The sequence below is a fragment of the Hippoglossus stenolepis genome, chromosome 12 (assembly GCF_022539355.2).
Source record: "Hippoglossus stenolepis isolate QCI-W04-F060 chromosome 12, HSTE1.2, whole genome shotgun sequence".
Classification (NCBI taxonomy): Eukaryota; Metazoa; Chordata; class Actinopteri; order Pleuronectiformes; family Pleuronectidae; genus Hippoglossus; species Hippoglossus stenolepis.
The window spans coordinates 18,095,235-18,113,745 of record NC_061494.1 but is presented as its reverse complement, the minus strand read 5'-3'; the positions used below and the strand labels follow the sequence as shown (position 1 = coordinate 18,113,745).

The following is an 18,511-nucleotide window of genomic DNA, read 5'->3' as shown; positions in this document are numbered from 1 at the left end:
CCAGAGGGGGATGACATTCAACACGGGGCCGTGGGCCGGGTTGGAGCGCAGACCGCTGCACTGAACGCAGCCTTGTTAGAATTATCCTCACTTTACCTCACTTTGTCTCATAACTGATCGCTCTGCTGCCCCCCAGTGCATCATCCTATGCTTTAATTGCTAAGAAGCGAACACAATCCCCCACAGAGATTTTGTGACTAATCCAAATTTCTTCTCAGAAAACTGCTTTTCAGAAACTGAAATGGTTCGTGTCACGATTCCCCGCTGCACTCAAATCCCAATCTAATAAAAAGTGCCACTGCACTTTACACTTATAATAAAGGGGAAATACTTATTAAACTCCTCGTGTTATCTTCATTTTCAGGAGGTGAGTGATGCCGACATCATGGAGCTGGTCCACAGCTCTCTGGGGAGGATGACCATCATTCGACAGATCTTCCCGTTGTGGAGGGACACCAACGTTCGCTGTATGAGGAACAACCATCGCATCTCCTCCCTTCTCTGTGACCCACAGGAAGGTTATGTGCAGTCCCTGGAGGTAAAGAGGCACAACTTTCTACCAAGTTATATTGAAAACTATTAGAGGACATATTTAATGCTTTTTTTTCAGATTTCCCTTTCCTTCAGGTTTGTTGTATATGTATAAGTTCTGCAAACTTAAAATGTGGCAAAGAGAGCTCCTCCCCCTCATAGAAAATGCTGGATGACGAATCACAACAGAGTGGGCTGTAATTGGCCAGTTGATCGGCCAATTAGAGCCCAGTTGACATTATTGGGAGGGGGGGGACTTACAGAGACAGAGGCTGAAAAGAGGAGATGCAGCAATGGACAGTGAAGAAAGTGATGTGTTTTCTAAACATAAAAACCTAAGAGGCCAGCACACTTGTGAGACACAGATATGAAAATACATTTTAAAATTCTGAAATATTTAACATTACATCTAAACCTCCAAAGAAAAATCTCAAATCACTCCACATTCTCCACTTTACATGCAAATGCTCTGTATATTTTGCATAGATTCAGCAAAAAATAGGCCATTTACAATGGAGATGCTGAGCTTTGAGGAGGGTGAATGTGCACCGTGAAGCAGAATGATGGATGAGGCTGTGCTGAGCATTAGACTAGGTGCAAGGGGGTGTTTTTTTCTTTCTTCTTTTCCATCCCATTTGCTGCGACTTTGAGCTTTTGGAACAACCGGCATGTTTCTTCGGCGGCCAGCGGGAGGGATACTTGTTATCAAGTGCAGTGACTACACCACAAAACAATCCTAGATAGTGTGTGTGTGTCTTATTTTCATGTTGTGTACAGTGCAAGAGCTGAGAGGGGTTGAGACCATGATTCATACTTGATCACACTCTTTATAGCCCATAATATAATATGTATGCAGGCACATGCAGGACTACAGACAAGCATCTGCCAAGTGCCACATGAATATGAATATTAAGTGATTATGTATGCAACTGAATATAGATTAAACTCCCTAGATAAGGTAATTATGACGAACATGAGTGTCCATGAATATAAATGACTGCAGCTCAGTGTGACCGGGGAATAAGGAACAGAGTGTAATATTGTTTTAAAGTAAACAAAAGCTTGTTTTTATTAAAGTGCAAAACTGTGAATATTGTAATAAAAGCAATGTATTGTTTGTTAATTAAGTACAGAGTTGCCACAAGCTTGATGAAGGTTTCCATGGGGGGGAAACCATTGTATGCTCTCAAACTGATTCTCATTGACTTGAATGAAGGGTTTGTCAGGAGGAGCCCAACCTGAGGGTGAAGTCACTATGACAGTGAGGGTCAAGACAGAAGAAATGCCTTTCAGCCCCATCACAGCTTTGTTATCTCTCTAACGCAATGTCTTTCCCTTCTTTGGGGCTTCGCAGTAACCTCGCTCACCCTCCCACTTATTGCTATCTATTGAGAGTTGAGGGTGGGGGGGGCTCCTCAGACCTCCTAAGACCTCTTAGACTTTTCTTTTGCTCAATCCATCCAGAGTGCACTGGCTCCGTAGCTCTACTGAAATGTTCTCATTCCTTTCAAGCCCTGCTCCAGACAGATGGCGAAACCATGTGGTGTGTGCACCCACGGTTCTCAATAATTCACACAAAAGAGGGTTAAATATCGGGTAATGGCAGTTAAAGCATTCATCAGAATGGTTCATTCATTGGATTAGTACACAGAGGAGTCAGTCAGTGCTTTTCCTGCACAAGTCACAAGCCGTCAGCTGTGGTGTAACCTCAGAAAACACTGCAACATAGTGTCTTAGCGAGTGACCCCGAGGCAAGTCGACTTGACTTGTATGATGTCTAACCACTGAGAGGCTTGGACCGAAACCCAGATGTGTCATGAACTGAGTGCCTGGAGTGGCAGCTCGCGTTGCCTCCATGGATCTTCTTCAGTGGGAGGATTTTACTTGACTTGACCCAGAGGATCTATCAGATCTACTGTCACTCCAAGACGGGAGGCAGGAGACATGATTTCTGACAGCGTGCACAGCAGTCGGAGGGAGACAGCTGAGCTGATGGCAACTCTGAAACTCATTAGGATGATGATTGAACCAGAAACTATCTTGATTTTAAGTCATGCAAATAATTTCATATGTAATCAGCTCACTCCCCTGATTGCTCAGTACGGCAACTTACAGTACATGGACAGTCAGAGGTTGCTGTTTTCATCTTGCCAACAAAAGGCAGCCATGTCAGTGTCAGACAAAAGTAAAAGGCTGCTCACCACTCAACACCCGTTTTTGATTCTTCCTCCAAGTGAGGAGAATAACATTTATTCCCTACTGCTTTGGTGCCACTCCTTCATTCATATATCTTCCCCACTGAGCTGTGTGATTATAGTGTTCTGTGTTGCACCAACAACAACAATGAAGAATGCATTTATTAAAATTGTTCATCCTTTTTCTCCCCAACAGGTGTCCAACCTCTACCTGTATGACAGTGTTTTGATGCTGGCCAATGCCTTCTACAGGAAACTGGAGGACAGGAAATGGCACAGTATGGCCAGTCTCAACTGCATGAGGAAGTCCACCAAGCCATGGAACGGCGGGTGGTCCATGTTGGACACCATCCAAAAGGTATTTTACTTCGAAATCGTCTGTTTTCTTCTCGCTTAACAAAGCAGCTGCTTTGAATTGGCTTTTATTTTGAAAATTATAAGGGGCAGCTTCTGCAACATTCTATCATAATGAATTCTCTAGATAAATGCAAAAAATAAATAAAGTATAAAACATTAACGTTCATGAAGTCAAAACACTTCTGTGGAAAGTCCTTTGAAAATACCCTGAAGGAAGCTGATTATTAAATGTGAACTCCAGGTTCAACCTCAGGATGGATTTGTGTCAGATGTTTGGGCTTTGATCTCTTTGTGCTTGTGTAACCCATCTTCGTTCTCCCATTGAAATAAGGCTGTGAATACTGGAAAGTGGTTTGATTCCATCCATTTCAATGGATCAATCTCATCTGTGACATAAACAGTATGTTGACCAAACCGTGCAGGAGGAAACAACAGAGCAGTGGCTCTCCTTAGTTATATATGTTTGTGTTGGTGCCATTTAAACCAAACTGTAAAAAGTACTTAAATTGATCTGATTCCTGTTAAAGTCTTTTATTCTCTCAAAATCCACCAGAATTCTTCATTAAATGTGACTTTACCTTTTTCTTTTTTTTTAAACTTCTCTTTGTACTTTATACCTATAGGTGTGGTTGAATGACACATAAATCTGTTTTTTAATGATATATTAAACTAAGGAATTGTATAAATCACATGACATGATTGTTAGAGGAAACTTCTTCAGATTCGAGTCCCAGTCAAGTTTAATATTTCAGATTTCTTCCGTACGAATCTATCAATACTCATTTGAAGAAAGTTAGTTCAACACTTTTTTTTATTGTTATATAAATGTTCATAAAAAATATATTGTTTAAAATGAATGCCGAATGCCTGATCAGAAAGTAAAATAAAAACAGGAAGTCAATTTTGTTTGCTTCTTGTCGCTACAGGGACGCATCAGTGGACTGACGGGAGTGATGGACTTCCGCACTGAAGGCTCCAACTCTCATGTTCAGTTTGAGATTCTTGGAACCAGCTACAGCGAGACGTATGGTAAAGATGTGAAACGGGTGAGTCCAGAATGTTTTATACCCATTTCTTTCCTGCTTGTTTCTTTAGGAACACAAATTTCACAATGTGGGAAATAAACATAATACAGCAATAATGATTATGTGTCAATATTTTGTTCTTTTCCCGCCTGCAGATTATTAATGGCTTATCTCTTTTCTCCTATCAGTTCGTCAGATATATCCACATAGCTGCTATGTGTTAGTGAGATGTATTCCACGGCAGGGCGCCCCAAATTTCTCATTTCACAAAGTAACTGTGGTGCGTCCCAGTTATAGATTGTATGCATGAGACCACACTTGATTAAAGCATCGGTACAGAAGTCCATTTTAGAGGCTTTTTGTTGGGAGATGCGATTTTGCATAGACTTACGAAACTGTCCAATCGGTGGGTGTCGAGGGAACAGCAGGTTCTGTGAAGTCGCTGATGGAAATAGCTTTTTCTAGGACATTGTCTGGATGTGACCACGCACTGTGTAAGCAGTGATACCAAAGTGAAACCAAACAGTTGCTCATTATCTCAAGGCCCCCCTGCAAACCTCTTTGGTTTAAATTCTCAATTTCAGTGATGAGGACTGATGTCCTGCAGGTTTTTGCTTCTCCCTGATACTTAATTTCCCACAACTGTTGTCAGGTAGATACAGTACATACCTTCTCTGGCTCATTTACCGACAGGGAAGAGCAAAGACCTGCCTGTCTGCTGGGATCAGAATTGAGCAGCACCTTTAACTCAGAAGTCCTGCGGGTCTAGTGGATTGTCTGATAGGAACAAAAACTGCACAGGAGGCTTCAAACTGTCTGTTTTTTGCTTTGTTTGTGCTATTTTTGAATAGATCCATGCTCCTGCTTTTTTTCTGTGTCCAGCGAATGTGATTAACTTGGAGGTGGAACAGAGAATCTGCTGTGTCCCTGAGAACTGTGGTCACAGGGTTTACACGTGTCAGTGAGGTGTCAGGTATGAGGGTGCCCTCTACTGGAGCTCCTGAATTAACCACGTCTCTCTGCTTTAATCCACCATTTCACCACATCACCCATCTTGGTGTCATGCGGCACTGAGGTAAAATACATCAGATGCTTCTTGCTATTCACTGTACACAGAAATATGATGAGTTTGTATACTAGGGTTTGCTTTTGTATTCGCTGTTGCGTGATGTGAACAGTTATCTCCACGTTTTCCTCATGAGGAGCAGGCTGTGTTCGCTGAGTGTCATCTCCTCGGTGGGAAACCGGTCTTTAAACGCTGCAGAGCTGAAGTGAGAGATTGAGAGTGTTATTTGTGCTCTCCTCTCCGAGCTGTAATTTGTTTGTCGCTGTGGATGTCCTGATTCAGTCAGGGACTTCTTGCAGAATGAAGAGAAATGGAGTTTCTTGGCAATCTATGTAGAGCAGGACTGACCAGGAGCGGTAATGAAGATTTAATCACCACTCAGCCTAACTGAAATCATGAAGCCAATTCATCATAATGTGGCCATTAGCATTAGCGAGGAAGAGACACACACGACGCACAGTGCCATGTGTTTACACACACACACACATACATACACAAACACTGAACATTGACAGACAGGTGACGAGAAAGGTGTTGGACTGTCACATTTTGCCAGAACAGCGTCAGTGCTGTTTGGCATCGAGTCACACAAACTCTACTGGAAGAACAAACACAAATGTTTGACATGTTTGCTCCCCAAAAACTGAAGCCAAAGTGTCTGATTGCCCCCTGGTGGCTGGCTGCAGTATAGGTCAAAAACCTTGCCTCCTCCGTGTTAGTGGGAATAATTGGTTTGCGGAATGAAATGATTTGTCATGTTTGTTTCAGTTTCTTCGAGGTCCACAGACTTCTTTCTCTTTTCCAAATGAGCAAGATGGCCGCGCTCATAACCAGGCTAATTTTTGGCTTCATTTCTGGACAGTGGTTAGAAGTGGAGATATTGGGGTTCATCTTTATAAACAGTCTATAGGATAAACACCGTAATTCCAAACACTATTCTCTCATTTGGTGTTGTGATGATTGTGGTCAGGAGCCCTGTATTTGCAGGATGGTACAACATTTTCACAATAATCAAAGCATTCACTGACTTGGCTTCTCGTTCAAACTGCTCATACACGTCCACCAGCGGAGTCGCACATTCATTCACAGCACAGCGGAGCTCCAGAGTGCGTTCACACACGAACATGCGTTGCACACACTGTTCTGGAGCGGTGATGCTACGTGCAGCCAGACGAGCAGCCAACAGAAGCCAGGGAGCAAACTAACATGTGGGCATTTGTATCTCAAAATCATTGGAGGGAAAAGGGGACAGCCAGGCCAGATAATGGGATGCCAAATGCATTCAGTGCTGTTGTTCATTACCTGGCATGTCTATCTGGGTTTTCTGCTCACTATTTGGCAGGAACGTTTACTGGGAGAAAACACACAGATTCATGCATCGCTCCTCTGTTTCTCCGTAATAGAGTGAATTCAGCATGTTCCTTACCCCGTGTGCTTGTGTGTACCACTGAGAAACGACACACCATTACATGGTTTCCTCTGCAATGCACTGTAATGTCATGTCGTGTTTCTCCGAGTGGAGTCTAACTGTGATTGCATGTCCTGCTCCACCCCCTGACCCACATCCACCCCCTTGGAGCCATCCTCATTTTGTCTCTTTCTCCTCTCTCTTTACCCCCCCTTCTCATCCCATCACCCATCCTCTTCTCTCCGCTATCTTCTTCTCATCCCCAACCCTTTCCCCTCATTTTTCAGCCCCGGTTTCCTCCCTCTCCATCATCGTTTATCTGCATTCAGTCCATTTTCTCCCCAGCCTGATGGCTCTTAGATGAGGCGTCTTTCTGGTTAGAAACTGTAATGAAGACTGAAATACTATTTCCTGGATGGCTACTGTGAGTTTTCTCCACCATCCGGCGATGCTGCAGAGTGATCGATGCTGCTGTTGTTGTTTTGGTTTCCCAGTTTGCTCTTATTGATGTGTCAGTTTGTCTCTAAGCAGATATTGCTAATGACTTCCAGCTTCACAACGCAAAGCTCTTTATGGAGGAAAGTCAATTCATTTGAATGTAATTGTTCCTCCTAGCCTATCTGGGATGCGTCGTGCAGTAGTTATCTCTATGCACATGTCAAAAGTAAGATGGCAATGTTAGAGTATTATTCAAAATCATATTTTAATTTCCCCTCATTCCATTTGTTGGTCCATCAAAATACATTTTTCATTCAAGTAAAATATACGTAACATATACGGCACCATTCATATGTCTTGTGTTATTTCTAAATAACCTTGTCTGTGCTGAAAATAATATATTGGATTGTTGCCCGAGACATGCGACATTGCCATTAGCCCAAGATAACGAGAAAGTGAAACTGCCTCAGATTTAAAAGTGAAAGGATTCATTTATTTATTAAAATTTTCTGGTGACTCATTCAGCTTTCATGCCCCACGATGTTTTAAAGTGCTTCTGACTGGAGCCAATTCTCATCCCTCATTAGTCCAAGTCAATACCCTCCAAAACCAAATCTGGAAGCCACGTTCCGCCCGGAGCCAGCTCACATATCGTCTCCCGCTGCCCGAACAGAGCCAAGTGTGCCTTCATCACTCCTCTGATAGATGTATTCATCAGTGGCTTGGTCTCATGAGCTCCATGTGTAAAATTGCATGTTGTTTTCCCTCAAAACATGCAGTCGTGGATGGCTGATATATTCATCCTATTACGTAACCCGATTTCTCACTTTCTTATCAAGGGGATATTGCACAAAATAGTCTCTGAAGGACTTTTCTCCCTTGCCAACAATAGATCTGCAGGGGGTTGGTGTTGGTCCAGTGATTAATTTACCAGGTTTGGGGATGTCAAGCTTCTAGAAACTCGCTTTCTGGCACCTGCGACGTTTTGAAACCTCCCCTACCTGTGTAGACATAAGAAACAGCAATATGAGCGAGAAACCGCTTAAAAACAATGCATCTTTTCTCATACATGTGATACGAGTGCAACTATAAGTATTTACAAGCAGAAATCCATCCACATGAGGGAGCATTTTTCATAGAAATGTATCCATAGATTCAAGATTGTCTACTTCTACTTATTTCTGTTGGACCATGCAAGAATGGCCTGTAAACACATACAGGATTGTCTGGATAGAAAGCACTATAACGCTTGAATATCTCAAATGGTTTTGTTTTTGTGATCAAGTGTTTATTATCTACGTGCAATAAATATAAAATATATGTCGTAAAAATGGGATCTGGGCTTCTCTACGGGCCGAGGATTGTGGATGTAGAGGTCAGCATCTGTCTCCCACCTCTAAAGTGTCAGTGTTGAGCGGTAGCGAGGGCGGAGGGAAGGTCACGCTTGCACTCGTGGCAGCACCGTGCTGCAGAAAGGTTCCCTCACGACGATGGGTCTCTACTTGCGGTTGCTGCTGTCTTCTCATTAGATAATTACCCATCTCTTAAGTGATAAGAGAGACATTTATATTTTATTAACAAGCCACGGGGATCAGTGCCAGACACCTGTTGATACTGAAGTCCCTCAGCCAACGATCAACACCATTAAAATAAACCTACAGCTCCTCTAACATGTCTATTATAACAGCGGAGGACACAGCATCAGACATGTCAAGTATCACAGTAAGGTTATAACTCTGCAACATGGTAACACTGCAATATACAGAAGCTGTAAATGCAGCCATTACCATTTACATAATTCTGCTTTAACGTCTGAAACTGGCAGGGTTCACTCACAGTGGTTCCACCCTCACCCTGAATCCTCCCGAGACTTTTGCATAACTGGATGAAATGTGCATGATGTTTCTCCGAATCCCTCAAGTGCTTATTAAAACAATAGAGAAGAATTGTTACCGAGCTTATAGCCACAGAGTTCATTTAAATTCACAGCGTCACCTGCAGACCTTTGTTTTGCTCACTTCACAAGATGAAGAAAAAGAATATTAAATATTATTAGTTCATATACGATGAGTTGAAAAACAGAGTCAATTATTTTTTTAATGAGAACTGGCAAGTTTGAGCCCCGCTCACTCTTACACGTTCATTTCCAGACTGGGCCACGATATCACAAGGCTAATCTGTATGCAGCGAGGAAGCAGCCCTCGGTCTTTCTTCCTCTCTTTTTCCAAGCAACACAACAGTTTACTCTGAAACAGAGCCGAGGATAACTCCGTACACTGCCCTGATCCAACCACTGACACAGATATTCTTCAAGGTAACACAGGGAAATGTGTGATCACCCAAAGCTTTCATTTTCCCACTACAATTTTTTTGATTTAATTTTCTGAGGGATTTCAGCTCAATAGAGGAACATTTAATCGCGTTTCCTTCTCTCATGCTTCTCAGCCTTTATGCGTATTTCCTTTCCCCTTTAACTCACTTCTTCAAGACTTTTATTTTTTTACTCTGTCTAGCACAGAGATACAAAGTCAGTCCTGCCTCATGTAGCTTCATACACGTTAGAGCATCATATTTAAACCAGGACAGATCTCTTTTTTTTTGACTAATTGAAATGACCGGCTGGATTTTCACCATGTTCCTGGTGATTAGCGATTAAACCACTGGCACTGATCCAGTCGGGAACATATGTACTGTATGCAGTTACGCAGAAATTATCATATTGCGTAGGTGTACACCTATACATGCATATTCCTGTGTACAGAACATTTAGTTCGTATAGCAGTGGAGTTCTGGGTTCTCCCTGTAGCTCACGTGGAAGAGTGGATTGTGCACAGAGTGTACACAGAGTCCTTACCCCATCAGCTGCCTGGGTTCAACTCCAGCCTGGATGTCACCCCCTCTCTCTCTTCCCCTACCTACCCTGTCTCTTTCTACTGTCACTGTCAAATAAAGTAGCAAAAATAAATAGAATAACAGTCGAAACCCTGACACATGCAGAGAAAACTGATTCGAGACATGAGCAGTAAATAAGGCAGGAAGTGACAATGCGACAAACAATATATTCAGCACACACACACACACACACACACACACACACACACACACACACACACACGAGCGTCTTGACTATCGAGTTGGTGTGGCAGACAAAGCCCGGTGGGTCAATAAGAGGCTTGGTAGCATGATGGTCTTGTCAATATGTAAGCACCTGATGGACTGAACTAGGAAAAAGGAAACGCAGAATCGCTGCAACCACCTCTAACTACACTTACTGTATGCATCTGTAATGATGCAGTTTAAGTTCCGTGAAAAGGAAGTGGGTCATTTCCAGGAGATACTGCAATTGAAGCAGTTGTGGGCTCCATGAATCCAGGGCTATTTGACTGCTGTCCCTTTGTCATTTTCAAACGGTAATTGGCATTTACCCAGCCCCATTATAGATGATTATTTTGGGGCATTATGCATCATAACCATTAGCTAAATTGCGGCACTGTTATTTTTGTGAGTTTTTAAACGGGACATTGCAAAATCCCATCAGGCCAGAAGAGGAGATATAGAAGGAAACAACTGAATCTGACGTACAGTACAGTAGCTCTCTGTCTCCACCTTATCATCATCGATGTGATGACACAAAAATCTTTGATGAGATTTGGCATCAAGATGCAAAATCGGTTTTCTTTCATTTCACGTTAAGTATGTTTTTTTCACATAAGGCCTCCTTTCAAAGTAGATGCATGTGTCGCTGTCGTGTCCTTGAAGATCTCAGATCTCTTATATATATATTTTTTTATCTGTACAATTTGTTCACCGTTAAAGTGAAAGAAATACTTCATCCGTAAATCAAAGCTGGTATTCAAAGAGCAGAGTGTGTCCAGTTGAGTGTCGCTCGTTCACATGCAGGTGCCGTGGCTTTTTTGTTTGTGACCTTCCCGGTGGCGTGTTGATGTGCAAAGCTCTGTGAAGTAGAAGTGTTCCTCTTTAGTGTTCTTCAGTTTACAGAGCAGAGATTGCTCTGTGTTTTTTCACCGAGGACAAAACTGCTCATGGAGAAAATAGCTGTGAAGCCGGCAACGCACGCTGACATTTTACCCCCTCCACACACACACACACACACACACACACACACACACACACACACACACACACACACACACACACACACACACAGACCGGACACAGCTGCATGCATCTGGATACACAGATGAAGTCGACAAGCTCTTACAATTAGATTGTGCAGTGCTGAGGTTTGAACTCATTACCCACATATGACCATTTCATATTACAAGCAAACTGCACAGCGGACAGAGTTCAGCTCTTCAATACACAAAGGCGGGTTAGCACAAGCTCCATAACTCTATATTATATTTACAATCAACAGCCAGGGCTGATCTCCATATCGCTGACACGCACACAGAGCTTAGATAAAGGCCCTTAGGAGGTAGATTTCATGAGTAACATCCTGCATATCGAGAAAATGTTTATGCACGCCCACACAAGCTGGCAGGTTATAAACACGATTCACTATCAGTCTGCAGTGAAGAGCTCTTCAGACTTAAGTACGTAGCGAATCGCAGGCTCACCAGTTGGTTTGTGAGGAACAAAAGATCTCTGCCGATACTGAAACATTCCTCTGAAGTTGATGCCGAGCCGCTTTCATTTTCCGCGCGAGCTTCTATTTTATTCACAGTCGAAAGCCTTTGTTGCTGCGGTAATTGTTTTTCTCCTGATTGTATAGTTGTTTGTAATTTCAAGTTTTCCCTTTCCACATATTGCTCTGTTGTTCATTTCGTGTTTCTCATCAAGTTTAAAAAACGAAATGGGGGACAATACGTTCAGTTTTTCTTTTCTGATATTTCCAGGCCCCCAAAACTCTGCAGTCTGTGTCCAATCACGTTAAAGAGCCAAGACACCTGAATATTTCATGAAGTTTGGGTTCAAAGTTAAGAGCAGGACTTGAGATGAAATCTTGAAGCCTAAAAATATCTCCTAGTCCTGTTCACCGTTTTGATCTCTACCTAATTCTGCTTAATATTGAATGGTACGTCCAGAACCATCTTCTCGGGGGCCAACAGGCTTTCAGCATTTTGTATGAAACCTCCCCATCACTGATGCAAGTGAGTCATATAAGCTGCCGGTTCAGATTCAGCAGCATGTAAATGAGACACGTTACGCAGCTTTGCCTGCAGCAGAGGGAACTTGTGTTGTGTGGCAGCAGTAACACGTTGATAAAAAGTTGTATTTAAAAGCATTTATTTTTGTTATATTTAGTGAGCTGTCAGGTAGCAAGTTACAAAATCATTCCGATGCATTGTGTTAATCAAAAGGTCTCAAACATCCAAAGTTAAAAGCTAGAACAAAGAAAATATGCATTAAAGAATGGAGACATTTAAACCTGAGATATTTAACAAAAGTAAAAAGATGGTTACGTTTTGAAAGCCATGCGATTTTAATGGTGTCTCTCTTGTTGCGGAGGACGTGTGTCTCTGTGGGAAAAGGTATCCGGGTAACGCCAGAGAGGCCTGTCGTCTGGCCTCGGGCCACCATTCTTGTCCTGTCAGCTCAAATCTGAAAGACCACTCAAAATGATGTGTCAGATCCTTGAGAATCCTTGTCCGGCCCGCAGCGCTGATTAAGAATTTAACAAACATCAGCTCCGCAACCTGAGACACGGCTCAGAACGCTGACGGTGTGGAAGGAGGGTTTGAAAGATGAGGAATGTTTCAAATTCAATGAACGAACTTCAATGTCTAACAGAATCGCAATTCTACATGTGAGCCGAGGTTTTATTCTCTTATTCTTCTCTAAAGTTAAACACTCCTTCATGTCATCATCACATCATCATCATCATCATTAGAGGGGCGGTTTTGGTTCAGGAGAAGAAGGTCCGCAGTTTGATCGCAGTCTCCCTTATTCAGCGTGTTGAAGTGTCCTTGAGCAAGATGCTGATCTGCAAATTACTGGTGTTATGAGTAATTTAAGATGCTGCACATAGATTCAGTGTGTGGGTGTTTGTGTGAACGGGTGAATGCGCTGAAAAGTACTTTGAGTGGACTAGAAAAAAGCTACAAAAAAAAACATTTACCATCTTCATCATCCTCCTCCCCTCCTCCGTCTGTTTGATTGAATGTATAATGTAAATTGTTGACAAAGTTTTTCAGTGCATCTCAACAATCAGTGATGAACGGAAGGTTCAAGTACCGCAGTGATGGCCGACGGTTGTTGCCTTGGAAACCCGCTCAGATGTTGACCAGTGTATCACAAAATCGCAAATATAGGATGATTACCTCACTTGTAGCTCACTCGCCATATATTTACTTGCTGCACAGTTTCTACTCTTTCATTATTGCGGTGATAGACATTTTAATGAGGCACCATCTTCTCTCAAAGACCTGCACAGTACCCCCCCCCCCCTCCCAAAGCCTCTTTAATCTCATCTGTCCAATTTCTCTTTCTCCCCATTAGCTGGCGTCTTGGGACTCCACTCGTGGCCTGAACGGTAGCCTGAAGGAGAATCGGATAGAGAGCGGGATGCAGGGAGTGACGCTCAAGATCGTAACGTTACTGGTAAGTTGTGGGAGTAAACTGAATCTATTAGAACCTGACCTGCGTAGGAAAACATCTGAGTCAGAACACCAACACCTCACTGTGCAGGCAAACACATCAACGAGCATTGGTTTCTCAATAAATACGACAAATAATCATGTAAATTCTTTTTAACAAATAAAAGCGCTTCTACACACCAATAACTTCATTTTTTATAAATACTAACTTGCCTTGTTTTTATCAGTGTGAAGCTGCTGTGTGAGGACACAACGATTTCTGCAGATAATTCACAAAGAAACAATGAATTTGGATTCAAAGTAAACAACTGTTAGAGCTTATTAACATGTGAAGAAGACGCAGGCCAAAAGGAAAGGCTTGTAAAAAATATTCTTACAAAACATGGGAATGAATAAAACACGATTAACACAGAAACACAGTAACTAGTGCCTGTTGTAAACCTGCCTGTTTGGAACGGGTTGTTTGTTTGGCTTGTGCTGATGCTCGTTGCTGTTTTCTTTTCTCAAACTGTAAAAAATGACCTGCAGCAATAGAGCAAGTGAAGACCGGCTGCAGGACTCGGACCCCAGAACACTGCTGCTGCACAAAGAGCCGTTCACCTGTCTATTCAAAGTTTGGTGAAGCTTCACTGAGGACGCAGAATCCTGAACTGGAGGATTAGAGTCCGTTCTCATGCAGAGATGATGAATCCCAGTATCACGTGTCCCAATCACACCAAATTCCACACTGCACTTGCTGTGTGAAGCCGATTAGATGAAAATGATAGATTTAGCAAACAGAGATTTCTGGAATTAGTAGATAGAACGATAGAAAAGCCCCAGTGAAGGTCCAACCCCGGGTTGTGCTGCGTTCGGGGTTTCCACACATGGATGCTGAGCCAACAATAACAACGCTGGATATTGGATGTGAACTGGACGTCTTATAATCGACTTTTCACTGTTTGATTTTTACTCCCTGACATTTTCTCTCTTGGAAAAAAGGGAATATTAGGTCCTCATCTCCAGCTTGTTCTGTGAATCTGGAGCAGAGGAAAGCTGAGAAAGAAAAAATCAATCCCACATTGCAGCATCTCTTCTTCAACTAACTTCACCAACTCCCAATTCCCTCCCCCTCTCCGTCTCACTCTTCGCCTCCCACTCTCCTGTTTTCCCTCTTCTTCACGCATGATTTACCTGCATCATATTTATTCACATAAGTTCTGCTCGGCTCTCTCCTGGCAGTGTCACTTAATCAAGTCATTTGCCCCTTCCCACCTTAACACTTACCCCCTCTCTCCTCTTCACTTCTCTCCCTGCCCTCCCCCCTGACTCCTCTCCTCCTCTCCTCCACCCGTTCAATCCTGCCCTGACACTTTCAACCCCGTAAAGAAGAACCACGGTTGGGTGCAATAAATTCAAAATGGCAATTTTCACCTCGATGAACTGTAACAGTTTCCATGGCACCGTGTGTTACGGGTCAACAGCTGCTGAGGAAACTATTTTTATTAAGACGGAGTTTAACTTGGATCACCTTTGAAGCTCTTCATAAAGGTGTCACCCCGAAGTTCTTAAGATGACTGAACGTGTCCTCACCCCAGTCAGACCCGGAGGAGATTACGGCGCATCCTGATAAATGACGTCCCTGTGATTAAATACACACATAGAACTCTACACTTTTTCCTAAGTGTGGTGACAGCTCTTGGCCTCAGAGACAAAATTCATGTACTTTCACATCTCTCAGCATTATCATCATGACCGTAATGTATTTCCCTGAAACTCCTTAAGGGCCGGCGTGTAGGATCTAGTGACACCTAGAGTTCACTGAAGACTCCTCCCTCACCCCTTCCTTTTCCGAGCATGTATGAGAACCTAAGATGGCCTTCAGGTGACAGAGAAATGTCAAAGGCCCTTTTTCCACCCAGTGTCTATTCAGGGCTATTTTATAAACATGGTGGTGAGATGTTCTGATTTAGATACAAGCATCTGGCGAGAACACGGCTATTCTTACTTTTAGGTGATCACAAACTAATGAAAACAATAATTATGAATATTCCATCTCTGCCCATAGATCCACATAAATCCCACAGGCTGGTCCTTTAACCAATTGTACAATGTTCTTTCAAACAGGAAGAACCTTTTGTGATGGTGGCAGAAAACATTCTGGGCCAACCCAAGAGATACAAAGGTTTCTCCATCGACGTCCTGGACGCCCTTGCAAAGATCCTGGGTTTCAAATACGACATCTACCAGGTTGGAGACGGGAAGTACGGCTCAGCGCTGCCCAATGGATCTTGGAATGGCATGATGGGAGAACTCATTGGCAAGGTTAGCGTGTTGTCTCTTTATCTCAGTCAGTGTCCCGATTTTGGTCTAAATCATTTTTTTCTGGGAGTCAAGCCACGTTGTCTTGTTTTGAAATGGGGGCCCAATTATAGGGGTCAGCAAAGTGGAAATGATCAGAAAGACACTGCACGGCCAACTGCTCTTATCTGCAAATCCATTTCCTCCGGTCGGGGATATCGCAGATTATTTGAAGTGGGTCTGATTTCTGCTTTTTGGATGGAATCTGACAAAGTTTCAGAACATGACAAAGGGTATTATGGATCATAATGATAATGGGATGTTCAGTGGTTTTGTTGGAGAAAGAGGATTTCATGATTTCAATTACATAGTGGCTAAATAAATGATTTTTTTTTTTACATATTTACATTTTAAATGTGGAATCTACAGTATTTATCTCTTAAAGGCCTTTAAATGTACGTTTCTGTTGAGAATTTCTGATTTTTAAGCCTATGAGCCGGCTGCGGCCGTGGCCTGAGGCAGTATAGCTTCAGACTGTCTGTTCATCCGTCCACCGGATTTTCATCAATGCGATATTTAAGGAACACATATTTTGCTTGGACTCAAAGATTAACCGTTTACAATTTGGTGGTCAAAGGGTCAAGGTCACTGTGACCTCCAGAAACACTTTTCAAAGGTCCTTTAGAGAATTCCTCATATTTGCCCCAAAATGTTCACTTGGACTCAAATAAGAACTGATTTTCTTGGTCGAAGGTCAAAGGCTGAGGTTATAAAACACAAAATGTGTCAAAGCTTGAGAAATAAAGTGCTAATTATTCCTCATTTTCACACCAATATGTAATTAGATTCACTGAAGTGATGACATTTCATATTCCAAAAGGTCAAAGACCAATTTCATCGTTTCTGAAACGATGAAATTGGTCAGGAACATGGGGGGGCTTTGTGAACATATTTCTGGCAAAAATACCACAAGGCAGTAATTCTTGTCTAAGACTCTTAAGGTACATATGTATACGACTGTTTATCATATGGAGCTGTGTGATAGAACAATGTAGTTTTGAACACGTCAGTCTCAATGTGATTTCTGTCACTATTGTTTCAGGGGAGAAGATTTATAACTTGATGAAACACATTTTGATGAAGATTGAAGATTTTAATGTCCAAATCCTACTGAGTGTATATAATACAGACTTGATTCCAGGATAAGCAGGAGATTGTTCTACATTTCAAACCTCCACAAAATCCTAATGATGTTTTCTTACTGTGGAGTTAATGAAGCTGCAAGAAAATGAAGGTGCACAGACAAACAGTTTGTCTGGGGAAGGAGCTCAGGGAAAGTAAATGTACTGTATGATGGAAGGTTTACTGAAATTGAAGCGGATTTAAAATGTGCACATTATGTTTCCTTCCAATTTATCCACTGCATTCAGAGATATGTCAGAAAAACTGGCCTGATCATGTTTCTAAAGAAAACGATATAATAAAGTTCAGTTTCTTTTAGAATTAAGTTTGTTGGTTCATTTGAAAACTCAGAGTCCTCAAAGTGAAATGACTAAATCGTGACTCTCCGTCCACAGCGAGCTGACTTGGCGATATCAGCCATCACCATCACCCCCGAGCGCGAGAGCGTGGTGGATTTCAGCAAGCGCTACCTGGACTATTCAGTTGGAATCCTGATGCGCAAGTCCGAGGAGAAGATCAACATTTTTTCTCTGCTGGCACCGTTTGATCTGGCAGTGTGGGCGTGCATCGCCGCAGCCATCCCTGTAGTGGGCATCATGATCTTCCTGCTCAGGCGCATCCAGGCGGTGCGCTGCCAGAACAGTGCAGGAGGACATCCGCCGCCTTCTGTCTCCACTTCACTTCAGAGTGCCATCTGGATCGTCTACGGTGCTTTTGTGCAACAAGGTGGGTGATGTAGTTTTATCCTGGCCGCAAACCACAAGCAAGCACAGCAGTTATAAAGTATGCATTTGTCATACGCAGGACAGCCAAGGCACGGCAGCTTTTCATCCCTCCTTAACACACAGCAAACATGTGTGTGTGTGCGTGTGCATGTGCGTGCGTGCCTGCGTGCGTGTGTGTGTGTGTGTGCGTGCGTGCGTGTGTGTGTGTTAAAGTCAGTGGCATTATTAAAATGAATAAAAACCTGCTGGCTCTTTGCATTCAGTGGCACATGAAACACCAGACGTGCCGTTCTTAAATGAATATAAACCAAAAGTATAGTAAAGGATTTAGGACATAATATTGAAAAAAGTCCAATCAATTAAAAATGCACACGTGAATGTCACAGGACAATAAATGCTGATTCGGTGGTGAGTCAGTTTGAGGCACAACGCCCACCCCAGCGTTTTTCTAAAGGTGCCCTTGTCCCATCTTTCGCCTGGTGGACATCCAGGTATGTCTGGTTTGGATAAATGACTCACTTCTGCAGCTGATGTTAGAGCCTGAAGTGCATCTATCAAAGTCTGGCACTTTGCCTTTGAGCCTTTTTTAACCTAACACCCACTGTATTTCAAGAGAAGCCAAATTCCACGTCTATTCCCTGCCTTTCCTGTTTCTCCGGCTCGTGTTCCACCGTTGCCACTTTTTGTTCCAGTCAAGTGGAATGGCACTTTTTTTTTTCTCCTCTGGAAGACGTGGGTCGCTTT

At 42.7% G+C, this 18,511-nt stretch overlaps 1 protein-coding gene across 4 annotated transcripts in view; it reads left to right on the top strand.

Moving 5' to 3' along the window:
* Nucleotides 1–18,511, top strand: part of grid1a (glutamate receptor, ionotropic, delta 1a) — a 213,343-nt gene that overhangs the window by 179,753 nt on the left and 15,079 nt on the right. For all 4 annotated transcript variants that reach the window (XM_035173508.2, XM_035173509.2, XM_035173506.2 and 1 more), the window contains exons 6-11: nt 365–538; nt 2,923–3,084; nt 4,010–4,129; nt 13,483–13,584; nt 15,687–15,884; nt 17,438–17,768. In XM_035173508.2, coding sequence (XP_035029399.1) covers nt 365–538; nt 2,923–3,084; nt 4,010–4,129; nt 13,483–13,584; nt 15,687–15,884; nt 17,438–17,768 — 1,087 coding nt within the window. The remainder of the gene's footprint in view (nt 1–364; nt 539–2,922; nt 3,085–4,009; nt 4,130–13,482; nt 13,585–15,686; nt 15,885–17,437; nt 17,769–18,511) is intronic.